This window comes from Platalea leucorodia, assembly GCF_965183815.1.
Source record: "Platalea leucorodia genome assembly, chromosome: 3".
Classification (NCBI taxonomy): domain Eukaryota; kingdom Metazoa; phylum Chordata; class Aves; order Pelecaniformes; family Threskiornithidae; genus Platalea; species Platalea leucorodia.
Window position 1 is genome coordinate 127,438,312 of NC_138825.1, and position 22,042 is coordinate 127,460,353.

The window sequence follows — 22,042 nt, forward strand, 5'->3', positions numbered from 1 at the left end:
CGGCCGTGCGCTCGCAGGGGCTCCTTCCCTGGGTTTAATGCTTAAGGACCTCGGCCTCTGCCCCCCCCAGGACAGCCACCCCCCTCCAAGAGGTTCAGCCCCTCCATCTGCTGCCAAAAGTTTCTGCCCTCCGGTCGTAGCATCACTCGGTTATGCTGGGTCATGATCCCACGCTGCCGGCGAGCGGGGGAAGAAGCTCCGCATTGTTGTCGTCAGTGCTTTGCAGAGCCAGTCACCGCCTTGTTTTCTAAGGTTTTTCACCAGGGAGCAGAGCAGCGATCAGAACAAGGGACTGAGAAGCGGTGATTGCCGGCTCGCCGCTGCTGCTGAATGGTGCTTTGACCTCCGGCAAGCGGCAGCCCCGCTTCCCCCCGGCACCCGGGGACTCGCCGCGTACCTGGCGCAGAGGCAGCGCCGCCTCCAATTCCTTATTCTTTGTGGAGCAGCCCGAGGTCACTGAATGAGGGGCTCCCCAGAAGCACAGTAACGATAAATAAGTAGTTACCTACAAAGGAAGATGAGGCGTTAGTCCCTGGATCCCTGTAGAAAAGGGCCTGCCCTCCACGCACGGGGGATTTATTCTGCTTACGAGGGGGTTTGGAGGGATCTCGGGATGAGCATGGGAACACCCCGGTGCGTTTGTTGAGCGCTGTACAACCGGAGCTCTGCCTCGTTCAATTACATCTTGCCAGCAGATTATTAAATCCTTTAATCTCTGAGCAATGATGCTGATCTAGTTGCCTTACAGACATTGCTCACACCACATCTGTCGAAAACCCGGATCCAAGATAAAAGCCTGGAGCCTCCCACGTGGTTGCCAGCCGTCCCTTTTCCCCCTCCCTCAGCTCCCGTGGGACGTTGGCAGAGATGGGAAGAAGGGTGGTGGGGCACAGCCCCATGCAGCAAGCGGCTGCGGAGTTCCCCCAGGTGACGCAGGAGTCGGGGCAGAGCTGGGACGCAGCTCGGGGGCCGCAGACAAGGGGCGTCGGGCACGTGTAGGCTCCCAGCCTGCAGCCCCCGAAGCCGGGCAGGGCTGCAGCTCCTTCCAGCCCCTTGTTAGCGTGGCCGGTGATCGGCAAAGTGGCACAAGATACCGCTAAGCCATCCACGTCCCAACGGGATTCGTCCTCTGGGGCCCCGTCAGAGGGTCTTCTCCTCGAGGGCAGCCCCAAGGGCCTGCAGGAGAGGCAGCACTTTGCATTAGCTTTTAGTCCTCGTCTCCCGTTCGTCAGGAGTTGCAGCTCATCGCTCACCCGGCTGTTTTAAGTGTCTGGGGGTCATTTGGAAAATGGGCAGTTGCCTTTAACGACATGCCGGTGGATGGGAAGATGTTGGAGCTCTGTGCCCTGAGCTGGCTCCTGTATCGCCGCTGCCATCTAATTATAGAGGAGTCAGCTGCCGGCAAACTGATCCATCCTAAATCCAGGCTTAGTATGAGCTGCACTTGCCCCTCCAACTCCCCCCCTTCGATATGGGGTGAATCTTGCACCGCAGCGATTCCCTCGCTGCCTTCCCGGGTGGCTGGGGGAGCTCCCCTTTCCCTGCCCTCCCGCGCCGTGGCCAGGCAGTCTCTGCTGCTCTACGAACGCTCAGGTTGTGAACCAAAAAGGCCAGAAAACCTCTGATCTCAGCCCGAGGGGTGGCTGGAGCCTGAGGCCATGGCCCGTCGGCACCAGGGATGCTCACGGCAGCCACGCGCAGTCCCCCTCAGCAGAGCTCACCTTCCCCTGGCTCCCCCAGCCCGCCCTGCGCCGGCCTCGGCTTGCGCCGCCTCTTTCCATAGGTGCTCCTTTCCATAGGTGCTCCTTTCCATAGGTGGTGTGGCCGGGAGGTGGAAGCAGCCTGGTCCTGCCCGCAGGGTCCGTAGGGGACAACCAGGAGCCGTTTCTTCCTCCAAGCCCTGTCCGGGGAACCTGGCTCGCTGGGTGTGGGGTGCCTGGGGAGAGAAGGAGGCGTTTGCAGCGCGGGTCAGCGGGATTTAGCAGGAGCTGGAGGCTCATTCCCAGATATCTTTTGCAGAAGCGGCGTGGTAGGACACATCTCTCAAGTCAGAGAAACGGAAAGGTGTCCCATGCCGAGAGGGGAGATGTGCCGGGGTGGCAGCAAGGGGACCCCAGCGTGGAGTGGCCTTTGCTCTCGGAGAGGCTACAGTGGGCGGCCGGAGCAGCTCTGGGTCCCGAGGAGAAGAGAGCAGGCGGCTCTTGGGCAAACGGCCGAGCTGCCCCCAGCTCCGGCTGCTTGGCGGTGGGATGGGGCTCAGCCGGGGACGCTGGGAGGCAGCTCGCTCCGGGGTTGGGGACAGGCGGCTCCTCGGGCACCCTCCACGCTCCCTGGCAGTGCCGGGAAGAGAGGAGCAGCCAGAGGGACTCTGCTGCTTCACAAGCTCCCCCGCCAGTGACCCGGCACCTGGAAACGGGGACAGCACGAGGGAAGCCGGGAGCGTGTGGCGGGCGAGGAGTGGCACGAGCAGACGGGGATATGGCTGAACTGCTGCGGAGGAGGGAAATGGGGAAATAAATCCGGTGGATCTCTGGGAATGCTGGGGAGCTGGTTTTGGGGGAAAGCAGCTAAATGCCTGCCGGAGCCCCCGGCACTTCTTCCCCCTGTAGAAGGCAAGAGGAGAACGCTGAAAGTGAGGAAGGCCATCGGTGGGGGGCAAGCGAGAGGATCCAGCCTCTCAGCTGCTGCCCGAGCTGGGGACAGCATCACGCAGGGCCGTATCCTTTCCCCATCAGGGAGGACAGGCTTTTCTCCAGGGCTGGTCCGGCCCACGCCAATACCAGCTAGTCAAACCTCAAGAAAAAGCCTAAGGAATGTCACCCCAGTGCTGCCAGCACGGAAACTGTTGTCCCTGCTCCCATCCGTCTCTGCTCCCAACCTGTGCACTTCTATGTGTCCCCGCAGCAGCATCCGCAGAGGGCTGAGGTCCCCCCTGGGGACGGTGGTGCCTCCTGGGACCCCGCCAGCTACGGCAGGACTCTGCCTAGAGGATGCTCCTCGAGCCCCAGCGCCATTTTTCTGGCGGCAGCTGGGGTAGGAGGGTTTTGGCACCCTGGGAGTGCTCGCACTACAGCCTTGGTTTAAGCAAAGCAAAGGCGTGACAGGGCTGGGCAGTGGCAGCGAGCCGCGCTGAATGGCATCGGGACCTGGGAATGAGGGACCGTGAGGATGATGAGGAGCCGAGTGGGAGGAGGTGGAGGCCAAGTGCCATCAGCCCCGTTCCGCATCCCGGCCCTGGGTTGAGGCCGCGATCGGAGCAGCTTTGAGACAACCTTGGACAAGGGTTTGGAGAGGAGGGAGCTGGTGGCACTGGCCGGCCCCGCGCCGGCTGCAGCAGATGGATGTCGAGCTGGAGGGCTCTCCGTCACTGCCACACTCATCGGCACAGCCTCCGGCCTCACTACGAGTGACGCTGGCATGATTTGGCCGGAGACGCTGCCAGGAACCTGCCCGGCTTGGCAGGGCTTCCCTCCCACTCCCCATTAGTTCCTTAATGACTCCAGCCCACAGCTTTGCCCAGTCCGGGCAGCCCTGGACCCCCCGGCCCAGGAGACGCCTCGCCCTGGGGGGCTGCGCCGGGATGGAGGGTGCTGGGTGTCCCAACGGCTGGGGGGGATACGGGGCCACGGCCCCCCCAGCTCCCCCCGGCCACCCGCGAGGGCTGGGAATTGGCTCATTTGGCGTTTTCCAGCATTCTTGCCAGCGCAGAGCGTCTCCCCGGAGCAGAGCTTGGCTGTGTTTCCATGGGAGTGTGAGGGGCTCAGGGGGCCGCAGCCCCTTCCCATCCCACCCCATGCCAACCGCTGGCACCGCCAGGGTGAGGGCAACAGCTGCCGATGCCAGGGTCGCTGCCGCCAGCCGCATGGGCGGCCCCCACCTCGCCCCATGGCAACACCGGGGACCCGGCACGGGCAGGGCTGGGGGGGGGCCCAGGAATCAGCAGGGTGGGCAGAAACCCAAGGGGACACTGCCCCCAGCACCCCTCTGCTCAGCACCCCAGGGGGCTGGGGACCACCGGCGGCCAGGACGGGGCAGAGCAAGGGATGGCCAGGGGTGGCACGGTGTCCCAAGGGTGGCTGCAGTGTCTCAGGATCAGCCACAGTGTCCCAGGGGTGGCCGCAGTGTCCCAGAGGTGACTGTGCTCTCCCAGGCACTGCCTTGGTGGCCCAGGGGTGACCATGGTGCTGGCCATGGTGTTGGCCATGGTGTCTCAGGGGTGGCCCCAGTGTCCCAGGGATGGCTATGATGTCCCAGGGACGGCTATGATGTCCCAGGGACGGCTGCAGTGTCCTGGGGGTGACCGTGGTGTCCCAGGGATGGCCATGGTCTCCCAGGGATGGCTGTGGTGGCCCAGGGGTGGCCATGGTACCCAAAGCCAGCCAGATTTCCAAGGGATGGATACGGCCTCTCAGGGGTGTCTGTGTTGTTCTGACAGCAGCCACAATGCCTGAGGGATGGCTGCGATGTCCCGGGGTGGCTGTGGGACGTGGGGACACGGGATGGGGAGGAACGGGAAAGCCGAGGCTGCGGGAACCAGGACTGCGTCCAGCCCCGCGGCAGCGGCAGCAGCGTTTTGGGGCTGACCCAAGCCCATGGTCAGGCCTTGAATGGCATCCCACCCCCCCCGTGGCACCCAGACTGTGTCCCCTGTCCTGGCCAGCCCAGTGTCACCCCCGGGATGCTCGGCCCCACCTCGGCCGCGGCACTGACGCTGGTGCGGTACCCGCAGTGGACAAGTGCGGGGGCAGCATCCCTGGGGGCCACAGAGACCGTCAGACCCTGGGGTCTGGGTGGGAGTGGGGCGGTGCCCCCCCACCCCGCACAGGGACCTGCTGTGGGGGCCAGCGGGGCCGTGAGTCGCTGCATGGCTCCCTCCGCCCCGGGACTCATCCTGCACCCCACCCCGTGACTCAGGACCCGGCAATCCACCCTTGCGGGCACTCAGCCGCCCACACGCCGTCCCGTGTGGGACGCCACCAGCCACACCAGTGGGACCCCCACCCGGCCAGGGCTGCCCCAGGGTACCCCAACCCACACCCCCTCCTCACACATGGGTGGGATAAAGCCGGTGCTGGGGGTCCCCTGGGGCCCACGGGGTGGCCCCCGTATGCACTCTGTCCCCCCGTGGGGCAAAGGGTGGGGGTGGCGGGGGGCTCAGGGCTCTGCCCTGGCTGCTTTGGGGGCTGCTGTGGGATGGGTGGCCCCGTGCCCTGGGGGATGGCCCAGGAGGGGCACAGTGAGGGTCCGCCGGCCCCCGGCCCCACCACCCTGGGACAGCCCTGGGTTGCCCTAAAGGTCATCCCCGAGGCCAGGCCAGAGGCCACCGGCCACCAGCAGCACGCCCCGGTCCGGTGCTGACACCTGCGGGCGAGGGACCGTGCCTACATGGCACCCTGCCCTACACGGCACCCTGCCCTCCGTGGCACTGTGTCCCTCCACGTCATTCTGCTCCTGCGTGACATCCCCATGTCACTGTGTCCTACAGGTCACCCCACCCTGACATGTCACCCTGTCCCTACCCGTCACCCCGTCCCTACACGTCACCCCACCCTGACATGTCACCCTGTCCCTCTATGTCGCTTTGCCCTTATGTCATGCCCTGCCCAAATATCCCCCCCTTCCTGCGCGTCACCCCTAGCCGCCACCGCAGCCCGGTCCTGCGGGGGATTTGGGGCAGGGGCACCGCGGCTGGGGGCTACGACGCCCTTGAACCCCTCCGCCTCGGGGACGCCGGGCCAGTGCCCCGGGCAGAGCTGGGCAGCACCAGGGCCTCTGCCCCGTGGCGCAGGGATTTGGGAGGGAGCCGGGACGTGGGGGCTGCAGCAGGGAGGGGACGGCCAGGCCCTGGTGCAGACCCCCGTCCTGCCCTGCGTCGTCCCCGGGGGCTGCGGCGGTGCCATGGGGCAGTGCCATGGGGCAGTGCCGGGCGCTGGTGGAGGCCGAGGCGAGGGGGAGCATGGAGCCAGGGGCACGGCTGCCCCGAGTGCCCGTGGGGAGAAGTGGCATCACAGCCTGGTGGGACCCCCCGCCCACAGGCGTGGGGTACGGTGCTGCCCGGCCCCACTCTGCAGCCTGGTGTGGGGTTAACCCCCGTCCTGCGGTGCCCTGTCCTCCTCCTCCAGCACTGGGAGGGATGGGGGCAGCCCAGGCCCCAGCAGCCCCCCCCTCCATAGCCCCCCCCATCATCCCCTCCTCCCATTCTCTACCCCCTCCATCTCCCCATCGCCCCCTCCATCCCTCCTCCATCCCCTCTCCATAGTCCCCCCCATCCCCTCCATTGCCCCTCCATCCCTCCTCCACCTCCTCCATCCCCCCATCACCCCCTCCCTCCCTCCCCCCCCATCATCTCCATCCACCTCCATCCCCCCCCATCGTCCCTCCCAGCCCCCTTCCACCCCCCCCATGGCTGCTGCATCCCCCCTTCCCCCCTCCAGCATGCCTCCACTGAAGCTTCCATCCCCCTCCATCCCCTCTCCATCCCCCTCCATCTCCCTCCACCCTCCCCATCATCTTCTCCGCCCCCCGCATCCCCCCTCCATTGTCCCCCCACCCCACTTCCATCTCCCCTCCATCCCTGCTGCATCCTTGTTCCACCCCTCCATCACCGTCGCCTCCGTCGCTGGGGCTGTGCCTCTGGGGAGGGCCCGGCCCCCCCGAAAGCTCCTCCTGGAGACAGAGGACTTGGATTGCACCAGGCAGCCCTGCGTATGGCAGCAAATACCCTAATTAATTAATTATGGGATAATCTCTGGTTCCGGGGAATGGGCGGCTGCTGAGACTCGATTAACCACAAGAATGTTTAATCTCCCACCGAAGCCCGGGGCTCCCTCTCCCGTAAGGCGCCGGGGATTATTCCCGCTGGGCCGCAAGCGTGCCCATGCAGGGACGCGCCAGCCAGGCCGGGGCTGGCAGAGGGACAGGACTGGGGACGGGGACCGGGAGGCCGGGGTTTGCTGCGGTGAGGGGCACACACAGCCTGGGGCAGCCCAGCGACCCTGAAACACCGCAGGGGTGGCCGGCGAGGGTGACGCTGCCCTGGCCCCGCAGGAGATGGGCTGGTGGGGAGATATCCCTGTTCCGGCTGCCAGGCCCCAGGAACGAGCTTTGTCCCTGCCGGAGTGCTGGGGCTGGGCACCTCCCCCTGCCCTCTCCTGCCTCTCCTGTCCTCCATCCTGCACCCGGCGTCCCAGTCCTGCCTCCCTTATCCCACACCATGTGCCCTGCGCCCTCCATCCCACATCCCAGTCCCACATCCAGCATCAGGTACCCTGCATCCCATAGCCCTGTCCTGAACCCATATCCCACAGCCTGTACCCTCCTTTGCACATCCCAATCCTGCCCCCTACATCCAGCATCGTGCACCCTGCACCCTGCATCCCACAAAATTACTCAGCATCCTGCATACAAATCCTGCATCCTGCAACCTGCATCCTGCATCCCAGTCCTGAACCCGTATGCCACATCCTGTACTGTCCAGCAGGCATCCCAGTCCTGCATCCTGTATGTCACACCCCAATCCTGCATCCCAGTCCTGCATCCTGTATGTCACACCCCAATCCTGCATCCCAGTCCTGCATCCTGTATGTCACACCCCAATCCTGCATCCCAGTCCTGCATCCTGTATGTCACACCCCAATCCTGCATCCCAGTCCTGCATCCTGTATGTCACACCCCAATCCTGCATCCCAGTCCTGCATCCTGTATGTCACACCCCAATCCTGCATCCCAGTCCTGCATCCTGTATGTCACACCCCAATCCTGCATCCCAGTCCTGCATCCTGTATGTCACACCCCAATCCTGCATCTCACATCCCACACCCTGCATTCTGCATCCCAATCCTGCATCCCACATCCTGCACCCTGCATCTGGCATCCCAGCCTGGCATCCCACATACCGCACCCTGCCTCTCACATCCCAGCCCTGCATCCCCATCCCACATCCCACATCCCAGCCCTGCCTCCCCATCCTGCATCCCGCATCCCAGCCCTGTATCCTGCATCCCAGCCCTGCATCCCCATCCCACATCCCAGCCCTGCATCCCCATCCCCGTCCCCATCCCCATCCTGCATCCCAGCCCTGCATCCCCATCCCGCATCCTGCATCCCAGTCCTGCATCCCAGCCCTGCCTCCCCATCCCTGTCCCCGTCCCTGTCCTGCATCCCAGCCCTGCCTCCTCATCCCGCATCCCGCATCCCAGCCCTGCATCCCAGCCCTGCATCCCGCATCCCGCATCCCAGCCCTGCCTCCCCATCCCGCATCCCGCATCCCAGCCCTGCATCCCAGCCCTGCATCCCGCATCCCAGCCCTGCCTCCCCATCCCCGGCCCCGGCCCCGGCCCCGGCCCCGGCCCCCCCGGCCCCCCCGCCCCGGCGCAGCACAAAGGCGGGACTACAGCTCCCGGCGTGCCCGGGCGGGGGGCGGGCGGGGGCCGGCAGCGCTGCCTGCTGCCCGCGTCCCTGCCTGCGCCGCTGCCTGCGCCTGTGCGCAGCCCGGCGGCAGCGAATCAGCCGCGCCGCCCGCCCCGCCGGCAGCCGCCCTGCCCGCCCCGCCCGCCCTGCCCGTCCCCGCACACGGGCGGGGCGCAGCGGCCGCGCTGCCATGAGCGAGCGCCCGGCGGGGCCGCCCCGCCGCCCCCCGGCCCCCCGCAGCCTCCGCCCCGGCCGCGCCCGCGGCCCCCGCCCGGCCCCGGCCCCGCTCCCGGCCCCGCTCCCGGCGCGGGGGCTGCTGCGGGGGCGGCGCGGCTGAGCCCCCCCCGCCGCCGCCCCGCTCCGCCGCCGCCATGGCGGGGAAGCCCCGCAGCGGCTGCGAGGCGCTGAAGGTGGTGGCCCGCTGCCGGCCCATGAGCAGGAAGGAGGAGGCGGCGGGCTACGAGCGCGTCCTGGAGCTGGACGTGAAGCTGGGGCAGGTGAGCATCCGAAACCCCCGCGCCGCCCCGGGGGAGCTGCCCAAGACCTTCACCTTCGACGCCGTCTACGACGCCAGCTCCAAGCAGGCGGACCTCTACGACGAGACGGTCCGGCCGCTGATCGACTCCGTGCTGCAGGGCTTCAACGGCACCATCTTCGCCTACGGCCAGACCGGGACGGGCAAGACCTACACCATGCAGGGGGCCTGGGCGGAGCCGGAGAAGCGGGGCATCATCCCCATGTCCTTCGAGCACATCTTCACCCACATCTCCCGCTCGCAGAACCAGCAGTACCTGGTGAGGGCCTCGTACCTGGAGATCTACCAGGAGGAGATCAGGGACCTCCTCGCCAAGGACCAGAGCAAGAAGCTGGAGCTGAAGGAGAACCCCGAGACGGGGGTCTACATCAAGGACCTCTCCTCCTTCGTGACCAAGAACGTCAAGGAGATCGAGCACGTGATGAACCTGGGGAGCCAGACGCGGTCCGTGGGCAGCACCAACATGAACGAGCACAGCTCCCGCTCCCACGCCATCTTCCTCATCACCATCGAGTGCAGCGAGACGGGGCCGGACGGCGAGGAGCACATCCGCGTGGGCAAGCTCAACCTGGTGGACCTGGCCGGCAGCGAGCGCCAGAGCAAAATGGGGGCCCACGGAGAGCGCCCCAAGGAAGCCTCCAAGATCAACCTCTCCCTCTCCGCCCTGGGCAATGTCATCTCTGCCCTCGTGGACGGCAAGAGCACGCACATCCCCTACCGGGACTCCAAGCTGACCCGCCTGCTGCAGGACTCCCTCGGGGGCAACGCCAAGACAATCATGGTGGCCACCTTGGGCCCGGCCTCTCACAGCTACGACGAGAGCCTCTCCACCCTCAGGTTCGCCAACAGGGCCAAGAACATCAAGAACAAGCCCCGGGTGAACGAGGACCCCAAGGACACCTTGCTGCGGGAGTTTCAGGAGGAGATCGTCCGGCTGAAAGCCCAGCTGGAGAAACGTGGCATGTTGGGGAAGAAGAGGAGAAGGAGCAGCCGGAGGAAGAAAGCGGTGGATGGAGAAAGTGCCACGGAGAACGAAGGGGAGGACGACAACGAGGATGGCCTGGAGAAGAACATGGAGAATTACTTGAAGGAGCAGAAGGAGAGGCTGGAAGAGGAGAAGGCCGCTATCCAGGATGACCACAGCCTGGTGAGCGAGGAGAAGCAGAAGCTGCTGCAGGAGAAGGAGAAGATGATAGAGGATCTGCGGAAGGAGCAGGAGGCCACGGAGCTGCTGGCCACCAAGTACAAGGTACGTGTTGCCATGCGCCGTTGCGAGCGGTGCTGAGGGAAGGCCTGCTTTGCCTCCAGCCCCTCGTGGGGTGCCCGCGCAAGGTGGCCGCGCAAGGTGGCCACGCAAGGTGGCCAAGGGCAGCCCCGTGCTCCTGTGTAGCGTTGGGCTGGGGTTGCCCTCCGATATGGACCCGCCTGGGGACCTTGTGTGGGAGCTCCTGGGGCGCAGGGTGGGAAGGGCCCCGAGGGAGTGGATCACTGGTGGCACGAGTTTGCTGTGCTCAGCTCTCGTCCCGCTCGGCACAACAAAGCATCTTGCGGCGGGGTGGGGGAGCGATGCTGCGGATTCGTCCCCGGTGGCCCCGGGAACACGCCCAGGGCTGGGGCTGGGGACGCGGCGGCAGGGACGGGCAGGGCTGTGCGCCCGCAGGCAGGGCCTGGCAGCTCTGCAGGGACCCCCGTCCCCCCTCCCCGCCTCAAATCCTTCCTGGCACCCCCGAGCCGCGGCGGGGCGGGTGGGCGCCCGTTCCTGGCACCCTCCAGGCGTTGCGCGCTGCCGGCTCAGGGATGCGTGGGGATGCGGGGCTGAGTGCGAGAGGGGCCACGGCAGCCCCAGCCCCAGGCGGCCGTGCCGGGGGTCCGGGGCTGCTCCACTGTCCCCCCCCAGCCCTGCTCCCGTCCCCAGTGAGGCTGGGGGGTCCTGACCCCCTCCCACCTGCCCGCTGCTGCTGCGGGGCCGGGACCACGGACATGGCAGTGGGGAAGGAGCCCCCGCACCCTGACCCGCCGCGTCACGCTCCGGCACAGCCCCTCCGTCACCGCGGTGGCCCGGATGCGGTGGCCAGGCTGGTGACCTAGCACGGAGCCCTCCAGGCAGGGCCATGCCCCGGGTGTCCGTCCCTGCCCGGGAATTCAGGGGCTGAGCAGGAGGATGCTCTCGTACCCTCCTCCATGGCCAGAGCCGTGTTTGTCGCAGCCCCAGGGACACATGGCCATGCCCAGGGATGCACGGCAGCGTCCAGGGACGCACGGCCATGCCCAAGGATGCACGGTCATGCCCAGGGACGCGTGGCCGTGCCTGGATGCCTGCACAGAGACCCATGGGCTCACACTGGGACGTGCTGCCAGGGCAGAGCTGTGGCGGGGACACCGGTCGCCGGCTGGCATGACGGATGTCCCATGACGGGTGTCCCGGCAGAGCGGGATGCTCGGCACGGAGGTGGGCTACTCACAGCCGGTGCCCACCGCCGGCCGCCGCAGTGGAGCGCAGGTTGTCGCTGGCAGCCGTCCCGCACGGTCTCCTCGTCCGGCACGGTGCAGCGGGGCTGGCTCGGGGCCACCGCCGGTCCTGTAACTGCTGAGTAACAAGGCAGGGCCAGAGGCGAGATGACGCCGCATCCCCTTCGGTGGCCTTTGGAGCCGCTCTGCACGCCGGGACCCTCCGGCCGCGGGGGTACGGTACAGTCACGCCAGCGAGGTATCACGCCAGGGGGCAAAAATCCCCCCCTGTGCCAGCAATGGAGGGGCAGAGCCTGCCGCGACGCTCACCCCACCGGGCACTGCCAGGGACCTGCCCGGGGGGACGTGCAGGGGGCACTGGGTGGCTTCCCGGTGCCCGCGGGCAGCTCTGCCACGCAGCGGGGCCAGGCAGGGAGGCACCGGCGTGAAAAGAGCCCTGTGTCCTGCTCACACGTTTAACGGCTCCGTAGTGACTATGGCGAAGGCAGCCGTAGTGACTGGGCGGACACGGGGTGCCCCACACGCGTGCGGGTGACACGCTGGACCCCATGCCATCACGCTCATGGCCATGGCACAGCCAGGGCCCGGCCCCACCATCCGGCTGGGACGCATGGGCAGCATCGAGCTCGGAGAGGCGGGGGCCAGCCTGCCCCGGCAGATGTGCGCCTTGGCGCCCAGATGTGCACCACGGCACCCAGGCGGATGGGCCGTGCCGCAGCCCTAGGCCGCGGGGGAGCCTCTGCCCCTGGGGGCAGCTGCTCCAGGCCCCTCGCCCAACAGCTCTGCCGGGTGCCGAGGCCGGGGTCAGCGGGTGAGAAAGTGCCGGGGAAGTTATTTGGGTGCCGGAAATGATTTCCCATGAGAGGCTTAGCGCTCAATCTATCCCACGCGCTAAAGAAGATTGGGAGTCATCTTCGTTAGAGGGAATAAACGCCTTGGCAGGGAGAAGACAGCAGCACTAAGAAACCCCTTAATCCCACGGCAAAGGCAGCAGCCGGCGGTGAACCCCGTGGGGAGGGGTGGCAGCGCGATGCCCTGGCCGAGCATCTTCCCAGTGCCCGCCTGGTCCCCTCCCAGGTCCCCCCCAGTCCTGATGGGGCAGGGCGCGCCCCGGCAGGGCGTGGGGGACACTGGCCAGCACGGGGTGCAACTGGGACCAGCTGAGAAGCGGCTTTGGAGGAGGAGGCGTGAGGGGCGAGGGGCCCGTAGAGCCCCGGTGCCCCCAGCCCGGCTGCCGCGCCGGGCCAGGAAGGGGAAAACAGGGGAAACAGAGCATCGCCCCAGATGGCGGTCAGTGTGAACGGGGGTCTGCAGCTTGCCTGAGCCCCCACCTCCGTGCCCAGGGCGGTGCTGGGGTACGGCCAGGGGGCACAGCACCCCAGGGAGAGCCCTGCCCAGCGCCAGGCGCTGGCGGCTCCAACGAATGCCACGTGTGCCCCCCCAGCACCAGCGTCCCCTCTTGGCGCGGCATCACGGCCTCCTGCCTGGCAGCGCCTTGGCTATGGCAGCGGGGGGGTCCCGGGGGTCCGGGCACAGTAAGGGGCAGGGAGGGAGCTTTGCTTTCGGGGCTCTCAACTCAGGGGGTGCAGAGGGTCCCCAAGCAGGCACGCCCGCGGGTGAGGGCAGACGCGTGCCGGCACGGTGGCAGTCGGCGGCTGGCGGGGACGCCCCGGGGACGGCGGCGGGCGGTGCTGCCGCTGGCGCTGTCTGGGAGATTAATTTTTAAAGCCGTGTGCGGTGGCGTGGTGGCATGGGGACGTCTGGATCCATCCCTGCTCGTGCCCCTGCGCCGCAGCCGCGGGGTCACAGGGTGCCCACCCCCGGCGCCAGCCGCTTTGTCCCACTGACACCCTGACACGGTGACACGGCTACGGGTGTGCACGCACCCCGTGCACGGGTGCACACACATCTTGCACGGGTGCGCATACGCCTGCTGTGTAGTGTGCTCACCTCATGCACGGGTGTGCACAGACACCCAGTGCTTGTACACACACCGGCACGCGTGTGCACGTGTATCTGGCATGTGTGCACACAGCCGGCTCATGTGTGCACACCCCTGTGCCTGTGCACACCCATGGGCGTGCATGAGTGGGCACGCATGAGTGTGCTAATGCGTGTGTGCATGGGCGTGCAGGCATGCGTGTGCATGAGTGTGCTGATGAGTGTGCACGAGTGAACTCACGGGTGTGCACAGGGCTGCACAGAGGCATGTGCATGCATGGGGTAAAGGAGAGCGTGCATGTGTGGGGGCATAAACATCTGCATGCTCGGGCCTGCGGTAGAAATGTGCATGCACACGTGCGTGTGTACGAGTGTGAGTGTGTGCACAGGGGGTGTGACTGTGGCGTGTGCACACGTGGGTGTGCGCACGTGCACCGATAGGTGCGTGTGAGCGAGCGCAGCCGTGGCACAGGGGAGCCCCGTTCCCCCAGGGAGGCAAGGGGAGATGCAGCCGGGGTGGGTCCCCGCTGCCGGCAGCCGCCGTGCATCCGCGGCGTCCCGCGGGCTCCCGGCTGTGCGGAAGGAAGCGGGACCCGAAACAGCCCAGGCTCGGCGCCAGCGGCCCCGTGCCACATCCCTGCGGAGGGGCTCCATCGCTCGCACCCCCGCTCCAGCCCCCGCCGCTGCGCCCGGCAGCGGTGCTGAACCAGCCCCAAGCTCGTGGTGTCCGTGCGCAGCCCCCTCCCCATCAGCTGGGCACCTGGCAGCAAACCCCCTGGGGCCGTGCCCTGACCCCCGCCCCACTCTGCCCCCCAGGCGATGGAGAGCAAGCTGCTCATCGGCGGCAGGACCATCGTGGACCACACCAACGAGCAGCAGAAGATGCTGGAGCTGAAGCGGCAGGAGATAGCCGAGCAGGTAACGGCGCGGGAGCCTGACCCGGCGTAGGCGGGCGACGGGGGCGGCCCGGGGGCCCGGTTCCCCCTCCCGGCTCTGAGCATTTCCCCCTGTGCCGCAGAAACGCCGGGAGCGGGAGATGCAGCAGGAGATGTTGCTGCGGGACGAGGAGACCATGGAGCTGCGGGAGACTTACACCTCCCTGCAGCAGGAGGTGGAGATCAAAACCAAGAAGCTGAAGAAGGTGAGAGCATGGCAGGCAGGGGCAACCGTCCCTCCGGCTGCCGGGGCCCCGGGGCTTGCGCGGCCCCCGAGCCGCGGGGCTGAGGGGCTGCTCCTCTCCCCCAGCTGTACGCCAAGCTGCAGGCCGTGAAGGCGGAGATCCAGGACCAGCACGACGAGTACATCCGCGTGCGCCAGGACCTGGAGGAGGCGCAGAACGAGCAGACGCGGGAGCTGAAGCTCAAGTAGGTGGCTGTGCGTCCACCGTGGCCGGGCGCAGCTGTGCGGGGTGTGCAGGGCAGAACTGGGGTGCACAGGGCAGAATTGGGGTGCACAGAGCGGAGCTGGGGTGTGCAGAGCAGGGCTGGAGTGCGCAGAGCAGAGCTGGGGTGCGCAGGGCAAAGCTGGGGTGTGCAGAGCAGAGCTGGGGTGTGCAGAGCAAAGCTGGGGTGTGCAGGGCAGAGCTGGGGTGTGCAGAGCAAAGCTGGGGTGTGCAGGGCAGAGCTGGAGTGTGCAGAGCAAAGCTGGGGTGCACAGAGCAAATCTGGGGTGTGCAGAGCAGAGCTGGGGTGCGCAGGGCAGAGCTGGGGTGTGCAGAGTAAAGCTGGGGTGTGCAGAGCAGAGCTGGGGTGTGCAGGGCAGAACTGGAGTGTGCAGAGCAAAGCTGGGGTGTGCAGGGCAGAGCTGGGGTGTGCAGAGCAAAGCTGGGGTGCGCAGAGCAGAACTGGAGTGTGCAGAGCAAAGCTGGGGTGCACAGAGCAAATCTGGGGTGTGCAGAGCAGAGCTGGGGTGCGCAGGGCAGAGCTGGGGTGTGCAGAGTAAAGCTGGGGTGTGCAGAGCAGAGCTGGGGTGTGCAGGGCAGAACTGGAGTGTGCAGAGCAAAGCTGGGGTGCACAGAGCAAATCTGGGGTGTGCAGAGCAGAGCTGGGGTGTGCAGAGTAAAGCTGGGGTGTGCAGAGCAGAGCTGGGGTGTGCAGAGTAAAGCTGGGGTGTGCAGAGCAGAGCTGGGGTGTGCAGGGCAGAGCTGGGGTGCACAGAGCAGAGCTGGGGTGTGCAGGGCAGAACTGGAGTGTGCAGAGCAAAGCTGGGGTGCACAGAGCAAATCTGGGGTGTGCAGAGCAGAGCTGGGGTGTGCAGAGTAAAGCTGGGGTGTGCAGAGCAGAGCTGGGGTGTGCAGAGCAAAGCTGGGGTGTGCAGAGCAGAGCTGGGGTGTGCAGAGTAAAGCTGGGGTGTGCAGAGCAGAGCTGGGGTGTGCAGGGCAGAGCTGGGGTGCACAGGGCAGAATTGGGGTGCACAGAGCAGAACTGGGGTGCACAGAGCAGAGCTGGGGTGCACAGAGCAAAGCTGGGGTGTGCAGAGCAGAGCTGGGGTGCACAGGGCAGCGCTGGGGTGTGCAGCTGGAGGGAGCGATACGCCTGCTGATGCGGACAACTGAGCGCTTCCTACCCCGTCAGCGGTGGCAGAAGGCGTAAAACATACTTAACCCTGTTGAGCTGGGTGAGTTGCACGCGAGAGTGTAAAAAGTTGCTGAGAAAGGTGCAAAACCAGAAGGCACACAAATAGGAAGGACAGCACAGCAGCAGCGCGGGCTGCAGCTGCGTTACGGGACGCAGGGCGGTCGCTGGTGGTACGTGTCCCCCAAGGGCGCCCGGAGACCTGCTCCGGCCCCAGCGCGGTCCTCGGAGGGAGAGCAGCTTCAGGGGGGTCTGGGGGGAGCCCCAACCCCACCGGAGCTCCTGGCGCGACGGTGGCAGCCGGCAAAGCCAGGCAGTGTTTTCCCTCCGGGAGCCTCCCAGCAGGAGATGCAGCTGCTGGTCCATCGCCTTTAGTGGGTTTGGTTTCACTTCAAGCAATAATCTTATTCCAGATCTTTAAAAAACCGCACCCAGACATATTTAAGTACCTTAAGATTTTCAAGGTAAAATATTTATACTTTTACCAGAAACAAAATTTCGTCTCAAATTTTGCTACCTTTCCCTTCAAACGTGATTCAGACTTTTCCAAAGCCGGCAGCTCAATGAAGCGACTCATCGACTCGAAACAATTTTCTGCAGCTGCTCAAGTTGCCCCAAAAAAATGTGGGAAAAAAGATTCCCTTTGGGGTCCATTTTGCGTCATTGAGCTTTCCTTTATTTTCTGGCCGGGCAGCTGGGGGCTCGGAGAGGAGACGGGGTTCCTGCCCGAGTGCCTTTGCCCTCTCTGATGACCGTCTTCCTCTGCCCTCCCTCTCCTGCCTCTCTCGCCTCTCTGTCGGCCGGATCTGTTGCTTCAACCTCTCCATTTCCATCATGTTTCCATCTTCTGGATGTTTTCCCATTTCCCTGCGTCTCCCTCTCTTCCTGACATCCCTTTCCTCTCCCTTTCCGCCCTGTTTTCTGTCACTTATCACATTAACTCCTTCCTCTCCTGCTCCTTCCCGCCCCCTTGCTCCCGCTCCGTCTCTCTCTCGGCCGGTCACTCGCTCAGGTACTTGATCATCGAGAACTTCATCCCACCAGAGGAGAAGAACAAGATCATGAACCGCCTGTACTTCGACGGTGAGGAGGACCAGTGGAAGTTCCAGCCGCTGGTGCCCACCGGAGGGTACGTCCCCGGCCCCGACCCACGCTCTGCCCCAGCGCTGCCAACCCGCGGGCACGAAGCCTCTGCCTGCAGGGCAGGGATGTCCCCCGGGCTGGGGGGGACAGCAGGGACCCCGGGGTGCTTGCAGGTGCCTACAGGTGGAAATCCTCTCCAAGCCAAGCCCCACCAGGAAGGGCCACCCTTCGCTCGCTGTAGACGAGCTCCGTTCGTCACTGTTTGGATGCATTTTTGGTAGGAATTTATGTTCTCCAATAAATGTTGCTCTCAATTTATTTTTTAGAAACAGCAGCCAAATGAAGAAGCGGCCTACCTCTGCGGTGGGGTACAAGAGACCCATCAGCCAATATGCCCGTGTGGCCATGGCCATGGGATCTCATCCTCGGTACCGGGTAGGTGAGGGGGCACTGGTGCGTGCCGGGGGGACAAGAAGTCATTGGATAAATGGGAGGGAGGGATGGGTGGGTGGATGGATGGATGGATGGGTGGGTGGATGGATGGGTGGATGGGTGGATGGGTGGTTGGATGGATGGGTGGATGGGTGGATGGGTGGTTGGATGGATGGGTGGTTGGATGGATGGGTGGTTGGATGGATGGGTGGATGGGTGGTTGGATGGATGGGTGGTTGGATGGATGGGTGGTTGGATGGATGGGTGGATGGGTGGATGGATGGATGGGTGGTTGGATGGATGGATGGGTGGATGGGTGGGTGGGTGGATGGACGGATGGGTGGATGGATGGGTGGTTGGATGGATGGATGGATGGGTGGGTGGGTGGGTGGGTGGGTGGATGGATGGATGGATGGATGGATGGATGGATAGGTGGTTGGATGGGTGGATGGATGGATGGGTGGGTGGGTGGGTGGGTGGGTGGATAGATGGGTGGGTGGATGGATGGATAGATGGGTGGGTGGATGGATGGATGGATGGATGGATGGATAGGTGGTTGGATGGATGGATGGATAGGTGGTTGGATGGGTGGATGGATGGATGGATGGGTGGATGAGTGGATAGATGGGTGGTTGGATGGGTGGCTGGTTGGATGGGTGGTTGGATAGATGGGTGGTTGGATAGATGGGTGGTTGGATGGATGGATGGATGGGAGGATGGATGGATGGGTGGTTGGGTAGGTGGATGGATGGGTGGATGGATGGATGGGTGGGTGGGTGGATGGGTGGGTGGTTGGATGGGTGGATGGATGGATGGGTGGATGGATGGGTGGATGGATGGATGGATGGGTGTATAGATGAGTGGTTGGATAGATGGGTGGTTGGATGGGTGGGTGGGTGGATGGATGGGTGGGTGGATGGATGGGTGGGTGGTTGGATTGGTGGATGGATGGGTGGTGGGTCGTTGGATGGGTGGTGGGAGAGAAGACGGAGTAAACAAGCTCATGATGATTTGGGATACGTCAGTTCAAGCTCCCAGCTTTATCCTTCCACTTGGCAGGATCGGTGGCTGTGCTCTCAGGTGGTCCTTGAGCTGCTGGCTCACTGGCTCTGGCAGCTCCTGCCATTTGAAAGGACAGGGCCATTCAGCCTTGCCTTGCTGGACTGGGCCCCAGGAAAGACCAGAAGAGCCTGAGCAGAGTTGGGAGCCTGGGCTCCAGTTTGGAGGTTGCCCTGTGGCTGGGGCAGCCAGAGGAGGGTCCTGCTCCCTGGCGTGCCCGTCAGCTTCTCTCGGCAGTGTGGACTTGCTGGAGCTGGTGTCATGTTTTGCCATGCGGTGACTCCTCGTGTTGGTTTTCCCTTTGCCCTGTCCTGCTGCAGGCTGAGAACATCATGTTCTTGGAGCTGGACCTCTCCCCTCCGGCCATCTTCGAGTTTGAGCGGAGCAGGGACCCGGCAGAGCAGGACCCCCGGGCTCTCCACCTGGAGAGGCTGATGCACCTGGACAGCCTCCTGGAGCGGCCAGCGGCTTCCCGGGTGAGGAAGTCCCGCTCCTGGTGAGTGCCGGCAGGCGGGGGGGACGCGTGGGGGCTGCGGTGCGGCCGGGATGCTCCGTGCGGGGCAGCGCGTGGCCTTGGGGCAGGCGGAGGAGTTGCAGCGGAGCTGCAAGCCCCCCGTTCCTTTTGGGGTTGAAACTGGCCATGAGTTGTTGGGGTGTGATCAGATTTTAAAATATGGCTGATGTTGCTTCAGTAACAGTTGTTGGATAAGTATTAAAAACAGGGTGATGATGTTGTATGTCATCATATACATCTCAGCACGGGAAGGACATGGAGCTGTGGGAGCGGGGCCAGGGGAGGCCACCAAAATGGTCGGAGGCTGGAGCAGCTCTGCTGTGGAGAAAGGCTGAGAGCTGGGGGTGCTCAGCCTGGGGAGGAGGAGGCTGCGGGCAGAGCTGATTGCGGCCTCTCCGTGCTTAACGGGGGCCTACAAGAAAGGGGGGGACAGGCTTTTTAGCAGGGCCTGCGGCGACAGGACACGGGGGAATGGTTTTAAACTGAAAGAGGGGAGATTCAGGCTGGACAGAAGGGAGAAATTGTTTGTGCTGAGGGCGGTGAGGCACTGGCCCAGGTTGCCCAGAGCGGTGGGAGATGCCCCATCCCTGGCCACATTCAAGGCCAGGTTGGACGGGGCTCTGAGCACCCTGGTCTGGGTGAAGATGTCCCTGCCCATGGCAGGGGTGGGACTGGGTGGCCTTTGGAGGTCCCTGCCCACCCAAACCACTCTGTGATTTGACGATACACATATATCCCGGATGATAAGACATAAGGTATCGCCCTGCCCAACACTGGGTGTTCTTTGGTGCTGCCTGCGTAGCAAATGACTGAGAAAATGGCTGGATTTGGGGGAGAGCGGGAGGCCACGGAAGGAGAAGGCAACCAGGTTTTCTCTGTTCGTCTCCCCATCCAGGTGCCAGACGCCGCGGTCACTGCCGTCCTCAACCACGCATGTCTCCCTCACCTCCAGCTCCCCGCGCGCCGCCACGATGCCAGCTCAGGAGTGACGTCCTGGACCGCCTCGTCCCCCGCACCGCCTCGCAGCGAGGACTGTGCCCCGCCGACGGCCAAGGAAGGGGCCCCAGCCGGCAGCATCCCCACCGGTCCCAGTTCGTCTTTGTCTTCAGCTACTTTGTGTGCGCGTGTGTTTGTGTGAGACGCTCACGAACAGCCCCGGGGCAAGGGGAGCTGCCCCCTCCTTCCTTCTGCCCCCCCGCCCCGATCTGGATCTGTCACTTTATTTATTTAACGTATTTATTTATGGAGTGGTTGATGCGCGGAATCAGGAGGCGTGCTCAGACTGGAGGACATCCAAGGCTGGCAGTGGGCATCACGCCGACCGCTTCTCGGGTACGCTCGGCTCCCACCTGCCTCCACGCCGCCGCCGCAGCCCCCGCGCAGGGCTGGGGCACGGGGACACGGCCGGGGTGGGCACCACCGGTGTACTGCTCACCATCATGCTCTGCAGAGCGGGCAGGAGAGGGCACGTGCCCCTCTCTGGTGGCTTTGGCAGAAGGTGAGAGCAGCCCTGGACTCTGGTGCTGCCTTTGCTTTGCTGGATCCCAAGGAATTTGGCCATTTCTACAAGGACTTGGAGACTTCATGGTGGCAGCACCTTGCGCTGGGCTTGTCAGAGGCCCAGAGGGACTCTCCAGCCTGCATCGGCACTGGTGGCAGCAATGACATCTCGTTGACTTCTGGGCATGGCTGTCACTCCAGGAATGCCAGCTCCATCCACAGAGAGGGCCTGCAGGTTAACCAAACCAAGTCAGGTGGCACCGGGACTTTGTTCCACCTGGGCCACGCTCTGGAGACAGCTGGCCCCGTCCTCTTCAGTTGCCTGACACCCAGCTTGCTCCCATCCCTGACTAAGCGGGTGTTTAACTCCTTACAGCAAGAACGGGAGATGGAAATCTCCGTCCCCTTCCACCCACCCCTCCCAAAGACACACATAGTCTGGGGAGCAGCGCTACCTGAGTGAAACCAGGGGTGAGAGCGCCCACCGTCCTGGCAACTAAAGGCAATGAAGAAATGCAGGATAAGATGGTGATGCCTGGAGGAGTGATGGCAACATCGCTCTCCTCCGGGCCGGGTAATACCGCGTGGAGGTCACCTCGTAGTGGGGAGAAATTTCCTGGTGATTGCGTGGGTCGTGGAGGGATGGACGTGAAACGGGTAATGGGTAAGAGGGGGCAAGCCGTGAGGCCACTCTGGCGCTCAACCCTGTCCCGGGCAGGACACGTAGGTGCCAGGACATCGCTCGGTGTTCCTGAGCGATTCAGCTTTCAGCAACTCGATTGAGGGAAGGTGGGTCCTTGTTGAAGACCATTCCTGGCAGCGCCAGGCCAGCAGCTGTGGCTTCCCTGGGATGGGTGTGCGGAGATGGGGGAGATCCGTTTGTCTGACGAGATCCTAACGAATGAGGGAGCGACCCCTTGGTCCACGTGGGAGGATGCGGGTCTTCAAAGGGCCGTCTGCTGAGGCCGGTCCCTGGGAAGGCAGATCTGGGAAGACTGCAGGTAGGGCCTGTCTTCGGGCGGTGAAGAGAATTTCTTCTGCTGGAGGACTGGTCACTGCTCACCTCGATGGCTCCTGCACGCAGGACCCGGGCTCAGGGAGGGAGAGGGAAGGAGGCAGAGACAGAGCAGAAACGTCAGGAGCAGAAACATCAGCTGTGTCAGCTTCAGAGCAGCGCAAGTCCCACCCAAGAGGAGCGTCCCATCGACGTGCTGCACGTGGCCGGGCTGGGGCATCCACAGACCTTCCCACCGTCGCTGTACTCATCCCCTGCTCTGCCGCGGGGCGTCTTCTCCCCATCCCCTGCAGCACTGTCCCGCCTCGTGTTCTTGATCGTTGCCCTCTGCCATCATCTTCCGTTCCCCACCTGTGCCCCATAACACCTTCTGCCTCTCTGACGTCTGTGTCCCCTTCTCCCCCACCCCAGCAGCTGCCTCGGAGGCAGTTTTGGAAGGTGTAGGTTGCTCCCGGGACTGAGCTCGCTCCCTTCGGGTGGAGGTGTGTGCCCAGCCTGGGGAGGAGGGTGCA

The 22,042-nt window shown here is 64.7% G+C and overlaps 1 protein-coding gene across 1 annotated transcript; it reads left to right on the forward strand.

Moving 5' to 3' along the window:
* Nucleotides 1–8,780: 8,780 nt before the first annotated feature.
* Nucleotides 8,781–20,101, forward strand: KIF3C (kinesin family member 3C; the record flags this gene model as incomplete). Its single annotated transcript, XM_082307294.1, has 8 exons — nucleotides 8,781–10,193; nucleotides 14,171–14,272; nucleotides 14,373–14,495; nucleotides 14,600–14,718; nucleotides 16,940–17,056; nucleotides 17,337–17,445; nucleotides 18,822–18,997; nucleotides 19,911–20,101. 8 exons carry the CDS (start codon nucleotides 8,781–8,783, stop codon nucleotides 20,002–20,004), a joined length of 2,253 nt encoding a protein of 750 aa, XP_082163420.1. The 3' UTR covers nucleotides 20,005–20,101.
* Nucleotides 20,102–22,042: the final 1,941 nt, after the last annotated feature.